This window comes from Sinocyclocheilus rhinocerous, unplaced genomic scaffold, assembly GCF_001515625.1.
Source record: "Sinocyclocheilus rhinocerous isolate Xijiao unplaced genomic scaffold, SAMN03320098_v1.1 scaffold872, whole genome shotgun sequence".
NCBI lineage: Eukaryota > Metazoa > Chordata > Actinopteri > Cypriniformes > Cyprinidae > Sinocyclocheilus > Sinocyclocheilus rhinocerous.
Window position 1 is genome coordinate 445,613 of NW_015639510.1, and position 7,374 is coordinate 452,986.

The window sequence follows — 7,374 nt, forward strand, 5'->3', positions numbered from 1 at the left end:
ACTGCTTATGAACCGACCGCGTTTCCTTGGTTACCGCTGTAAACAAAGCAGAGCTGCGCTTTATACGGAGGAGAAAATGCCATTGCCATCGAAAGTTTTCTCGAGACAGTTCCCTTCAGTGATACATTAATATAACCCCAGAAATGTAATGCATTTTTGTACTTATTTTACTGTTATTTTCGGGATCTACTGGGACAGTGATAAAGATCTACGACGGGTTGGCGACCACTGCTTTAAACTATAGTAAAGCTTAATAATTGGTCAACTTATTCACTTGAATCATTTAATTTCAAGCTGAATGATTTCAGACAGCCGTCTTCTTGCGTCTCACATATGATGCTCAGATCCCCCGTTGGCATCAGCCTCCATCCTGTGGTCACGGCGCTTCTTCCTATGTGAGTTTCAGGATTATTTCAATCGCTCTCATCTGCTGCACAAAACATGTGGTAGTGTTTACAGCCATTTTTCATGAACACACCCCTTCAGTTTTTTCATTTAATAGCTTCCATATCGCACATTGGATCGCCACAGATAAAAAAAATGGTCGAAAATAAAGAGATGTTTCCAGCCAGGAAGCTCTGTTCTCTGTGCAGTCCGACAGAAGTGTCAGCTCACTTACTCAGGGCTGTTTGAAACTGATGCTTTTGAGCGATTCAATCATTGGCTCTAATGAGTGCCCTCTTGTGGAGCCGCAGGAAATCGGCCCCTGAGGAGTTTACACTTAACACCTCAGATGAAAAGCACAGGCCGCGAGTGTCTCGCATCAGGCGGGCTGTGTTTTAAGAGTCTTGGCACTTGGGGGCCGGGCCCTTGAGTACAGTCTGAGCTTTGCACCGTGCAGGTGTGCGGTCTGTTCCTCTGGCGTGTGTTGAGGAAGAAATGACTCACTGCTCATACTCTGAAGTGACTCATCCTGCCTTGTCTCCCCCTGCATCACTCCCTCTGCCCTTCTTTTTTTTTTTTTTGAGGGAGTGTTTTCATTTCGACGACTGAGATAAAGTGTAGCCTTCATCTGACCCTTTACTTTCCTCCTGGTTTTCCATCTCTTGTTGTTGTCTTGGTCTTTGTTTTCGTTGTATCAATCTGTACACCTGTCAGCGTTGTATTTGTCTGCTTTCACTGCCTCCATCAATATGGTAAAGCGCGACGTATTAAGCCTGGGCGAATGACGGGATATACCGTGCGGCGATAGATGTGTATCAGCTGACTGACAGTGATTCGATTATGTATGGTATCTTAATCAAACAGACATTTCAGAACGTGTTGCAGACAGACATTTCCATTCAGTGTTGTTTCTTTAATGCCAAGAATCCATTTGGGTGTTTCCATCCAAGATACACTGTCACTATGAACTTCATGAGTTAATGTAGTATTCAGCTGTTTGGTCAACGTCCTATATATCAGGTATTTTACACTGGCTGCAAATATCATAACTCTATACTGGGGGGTTATGATAAAAAAATAAAACAAAAAGTAAAATAAAACAAAATCTAAATAAATAAAACTTGAGAACATTACTGGACATCAGGGAAAAATTCAATAAATTTATTTAAATTAAAATGTATTTAAATAAATTTACGTGGATGTTATAACATATGTATGTATGTATGTATGTATGTGTATATATATATATATATATACACACACACACAATAAAATTGCAGAAAATTCAAATGAATTAAAAGTAAAAAATAATGTTTTAGTTTTTTAATTTACTTTTTAATTTTGTAATTCTTATTTATTTATTTTGTATTTTTCCCATATGGACCAATTGATAAGAAAACACATTTATTATCACATTTATTAATGTTTTTGAAACAAGATTGTTTTGTTTAACAAGGCTGCATTTATTTGATTAAATAATACAGTCAAAAACAATACAATGTAAAATAACTCTTTTCTATTGTAATATATTTCAAAATGTAATTTATTTCTGTGATGCAAAGCTGAATTTCCAGTAGTCATTATTCCAGTCCGATTTTTTGCTCAAGAATAAAATTGAAAAAAATTCTAAAACATATTGTGGTAGAATCGTCTCAGCAAAAAACAAACAAACATATATATATATATATATATATATATACGTTTTTATAAATTAAATTAATATTTTTTTCCCAGTTAGGGTTAGGCAACTTTATTTCATGTGATTTTTTTTTTTTTTTTACAATGAATAAAATTCATAATTCACTGCACGAAATACATTGCAGTTAGCACAGACCATGTTTATCCTGCATGTGAACTTTTGTCCTTGCATAGTTTGTTTATGGTTTTCAAGGATCAGGTCGACATGGTAAAATTAGCCACAGATGGAGATGGCAGATGGAGGAAATGTTCAGAAAACCTGTTTGAAGCAATCATTTTTGCAGTTGCATTTGGTTTTCTAATGACACAAAAATGACACATTCACTGTTTTTGGTTCTCAGGCTGAAGCTCTTACTCCAGCGCTGCAGGCGGAGATGGACGTGAAGGAGGCCATTCAGCTCCAGCAAGCCGAGAACGGAGAGGTGGTTCAGATTCAGATGCCAGGCACTTGAGTCGCTCGTGCAAACTTCTCACGTGTGCGTATACAAAGATATTCGGCTAAAGCATCAAGGAGAGGGTGAACCCGAGGAGCGTGGCCACTCAAACTCAAATTATCTACCAAAACCACAGCCTTCAGTCAACAATTTTCAACTAATTCCAAGTAAAACAAATGCAATTTGTTGTAACATGTCAGCTCGTATGGAAACTACTAGCCGTCCCACCAAAAACAGTCACGGCGTCCAGTCTGCTTGGTAATGTATAAGCAATGCTGGTTTCATCGCTGGCTCATCCAATCTCTCCGACACTGAACAAAACAGAAAAGAACAGAAGGCTTTTTCCTCTCCGGTCTATCTGAAGTACCTCATACGCAAGGAACAAGCATGTTTAACTGAAGATTCGAGCAGACGGTCGAGTTACTGGGTTTAAACCGGTCACAAGTGTCATTTTTAGTACATGAGCATCACACTTTGTAGACTTTTGCTTATATGATATTTCAAAAAAGCAGCAGTTTAAAATATGCTATAAACCATAATCCGAGATTTTTCCGTTTTGCAATCCTTTTGTGAATTTTGTGTGCGTGTGTGTGTTTGTATTGGTGAAGATCTGGGGGTTTATTTGGGGGCCGCCTGTCTTCATTCATCAATTATCAATTTGTTTTCATAATGGTTAGTCTAAATATTTTTTGTTTATTGTACAGAAAAAAATAAACTACTGAAAGTTTTGTGGCGCTTTTGTAGGGCAGTTTACGAATACACAGGAAAATGACGACAGTGAACTGTGTTAATGTAGTATATGAAATATGTACTTTTTCATATATATATATATATATATACATATATTTGTGTATGAAGTATTTGTTAAAACTGAATAAATTGCCTTTGTTTTGAAATAGTGTCTCGAGTAACAAATGACAATCTGCCAGACAACATTAGCAAAATTTCTGCAAAAAGTAATTGTCAATAATGTATTGAAGCACAGCTCACATAGACATCAAACTGAAATTAAACTGGAAGCAATCACAGTTTTTAACATCATCTTGATTCATTTGATTTCAAAATGTCAAATTAGATTTTAAAATTTCTTTGACATTTTTAATAAAAAAAAAAAATTCAGATTAGTAGTCAACAAATAAAGTGTTTTCAGTAGCTGATTCTCAAATATGTGATGATAACTTTACAAATGACACATAGTTGTTTATTGTTACTAGGGCTGTGCAATTTGGGGGAAAATATCAAATTGCGATTTTTTCGTACTCTAACCTTAAAGCTGTCAATTTTTCAACCCTGTCACAGGAACTTTGAAATTGATAGACATGGGCCTATAACTTAAATAGATAAATGAGTTAATTCTGACTCCGTTTCAGGGTTCCGTGAAATTTTTATTTAAAACAAAATGCTAGTTCTCTTTCAAAACATGTTTTGTGTCAACCCTGTTACATTAAAAATATTGTGGGGTTGAAGATTTGTGCAAAATATTGAATAAAGTCATTATTTTTGTGCTTTGTGCAAGAACAATATTTTTCCAGCAAGAAGTTGATCACTGATTTTTTTTGTCCACAACAGAGTTGAACTTTTGAGCTTGACAGGTCCAATATAAGCCTAACTAAAATGAAACACAGATGTATGAGAATACAGAGTTTAAAAAAAGAACCATGCAGTCAAAAAATGATGCCAATCTCTTGAATATAATTTGAAGAACATTTCTGAACTTAACACAAGATAACAGGGTTGAACAGTTTTTTTTAGAATAAAATGATCAAATTAAATGAAAAAAAGAATTAATAAATATAATTTGAATAGATAATAAGAATAGAGTAAATTCTGATTCAGTTTCAGTGTTCCTTGTAATTATGATTTGAAACAAAACGCTATTTTTCTTTCAAAACATGCTTTATCAACTTTGTTATATTCAAAATATTGCAGGGTTGATCACTACATATTTTTTTTAGCTCGACAGGTCCAATATAAGCCTAACCAAAATGAAACACAGATGTATGAGAATAAAGATGTAAAAGAGACTTATCTCTGTTTAAACCATGAGGTCAAAAAATTATACCAATCTCTCAAATATAGTGTCAAGAACATTTCTAAAATAAAATATCACAACATAACAGGGTTTTTAGAATAAAATTATAAAAAAAGAAAAATAATTTAAAAAATTCAGATTAGTGGTCAACAAATAAGTGGCTTTAAATAGCCGATTCTTAAATTATTACCCCAAATAAAAAATGTGAAAATAGCTTTACAAAATACCAGTAGTTACAGTATTATCAGTAATTGTTGTTAAATTTAACATTAAAGCTCTCATTTTTTTTCAACCCTTTCACAGGAACTATAATTTGAACAGATAATCAGAATAGAGTAAACTCTGCTTCAGTGTCAGTGTTCCTTGTAATTATAATGAAATAAAATTGAAATTCTTTTTTTTTTTTTTTTTAAACATGGTTTGCATCAACCCTGTTACATTCAAAATATTGCAGAGTTGATTTTGATGTGCAAAATGTTCATTGAAGTCATTATTCTTGTGCTTTGTGCAATAAGAACAATATTTTTCCAGCAAAAAGTTAATCACTATGAATTTTTTCCCACAACAGAGTTGAATGTTTGAGCTCGACAGGTCCAATATAAGCCTAACCAAAATGAACCACAGATGTACAAGAATACAGATGTAAAAGAAACCTACCTCAGTTTAAACCATGAGGTCAAAAATGATGCCAAACTCTCAAATACAGTGTCAAGAACATATTTAAACTAAAATATCACAACATAACAAGGTTGAACAGTTTTTTTTTTTAAATGTTGAAAAATACTTTTAAAAATGCAGATTAGTGGTCAACAAAAATGAGTTTATTAGCTGATTCTTAAATTATTACCCCACATAAAAAATGTGATTGCTTTGCAAAGCAAAAGCCAAGAACATTTTTAAACTGTCACAACGTAACAGGGTTGAACATGTTTTTTGTTTTGTTTTTTTTAGAATAAATTAATGAAAAAAATTCTGTTGAATTTGAAGGGTTTTTTAATGTAACAGTGATTAATGTTATTGTTCAAATTAGTTGATATTTAAGGAAAAATAACATTTTAAATAAAATAAAAAACTTTTATCTTAACACTTATTTTGCTCTACAGTCAAAACAAAAATGATTACATTCTCTATCCTAGTAAGTTATGGAGATACTTGGCTCTCAAGTTTTAGTTTCCTGACAATGGCCCATATACTGCACAGTATTCAAAGCAGATCTGTTCCAAACAAAGCCATTATGCACACGCATTATTGCAAATTAAGTGTCAGTGTTGATTTAGTGTTCAGCCACTGAACAGTCATCACATGCATTGTAGTTTAATGATTGCAAGCTAATGAGTGGGAGTGATTAGAAGCAAGCGGCAATGCATTCGGTTGCTATGTTTGTTTTATATTTATGTGATTTGCTTCAGTTGACCAGAACACCATAGTGAGAGTCATGAGACTCATGTTTTGGTTTGTTAGATCACCACATATTCTCTCTAGAGCCCCCCCAAAACTCCTACTCTGACTCCCTCGTCTCTAATGGGATCGAGTCAACCTCTCCCCCGTTCCGAACAAACACGGATGGAATATCCCAGATTCTAACAGTCTGGACTTTTGTTATGGCAATGGTATGAGTTGCTAACTCATCCTCTCCCGCTGCTGTGGGTTTTCGTCAGATTATTCGTATCTTTAGGGCAGGGGCGAGGACAGTAATAAAAAAAAAAAGTGTTTTATTAAGTTTTCCCACGCATGCTGTAACATAATGGTATATTTTGGATCGCGTGCAGAAAGCGTCCCGTATAATCGCTGATAAAAACATCTCTCTATTTCCTTTTGTTTTCTTTTAGTCTCAAAGTCTCCTATTACCCGTCTTCTGTACGCCATCCATCCGTCTCTCTTAAGGAATCTATCGCTTCATCTTTTTCCTCTGATTTCTGGTTCTCTCACTTGTTCTCATCCTCCCACTCTTTTCTCGGGTGGTTTCTGGTGTGTGTGTGTGTGTGTTTTTTTTTTTTTTGGCTTTCCTCCTCCTTTGCCACTAGTCTGTATTGGTTTTGTCAGAATTTGGGCTGCGGTGTCCCTGTCTAAAATCCAACTCTGACTCCCTTTTCTCTAATAGAACTTAGTTGGCCTCTCCCCTGTTTCAGAAGATAGATGAAATGGCCTAGAATACAACGTTCTTGGCCTCTCACCCATTTCAGAAGATAGATGAAATGGCCTAGAATATAACGTTCTGGGGGCTTTAGATTTTAAAACCCAAACTGAGGGCCACTGGGACTGATTTGGTTGTCACTTTGTTTTCATGTAACCATCATATCTTTATGTATTAGATAACATGTCTTTATGTATTCAAGAAAATGTCTTACAGTTTTAAGGTTACAGTTACTTGCGGTTTTTAATGAAATCATATCAGTTTGTTTTCTTTTATAATTCAGGACAATGATCAGTGGAGGATATGGGCTGTGGGGGTGAATTAAAAAAAAATATATATTTTTAATTTCAGTCGATGTTGCCATTTTTACCACATCTTTTGACAAAAAAAATCCTCTTGTCTCTAATCAAAATTCTTGGAATACTATTTTAATTGGTAATCATTTCATAGGTTTTTGCCCCCAGTGTCCTCAATATCACTTTCCACCCTGTTATTCCAATTATTCTTTCTAACAAAAGCCAGGTCCTTAGTGACATCATCCTCCAGACCAGGATGTGACATCATTGTTAATGGGAAAACAACAGCACTAACTTTAGGGAGTATTACTATTTGATTTATGCTATATAGTATTATGAAATTACTCTTTGTCTCACTCCTAAACCTTACACACTGTTTGATAAAATTGCAGTAAT

General features: G+C 34.6%; 1 protein-coding gene across 1 annotated transcript in view; it reads left to right on the forward strand.

The window, feature by feature from the left end:
- Positions 1–3,349, forward strand: part of LOC107751277 (protein BANP-like) — a 46,272-nt gene extending 42,923 nt beyond the window's left edge. Inside the window, exon 12 of the mRNA XM_016566954.1 lies at positions 2,424–3,349. Within this exon, the coding sequence (XP_016422440.1) occupies positions 2,424–2,534 (111 nt within the window). The 3' untranslated portion in view covers positions 2,535–3,349. The remainder of the gene's footprint in view (positions 1–2,423) is intronic.
- The last annotated feature ends 4,025 nt before the right edge of the window (positions 3,350–7,374 follow it).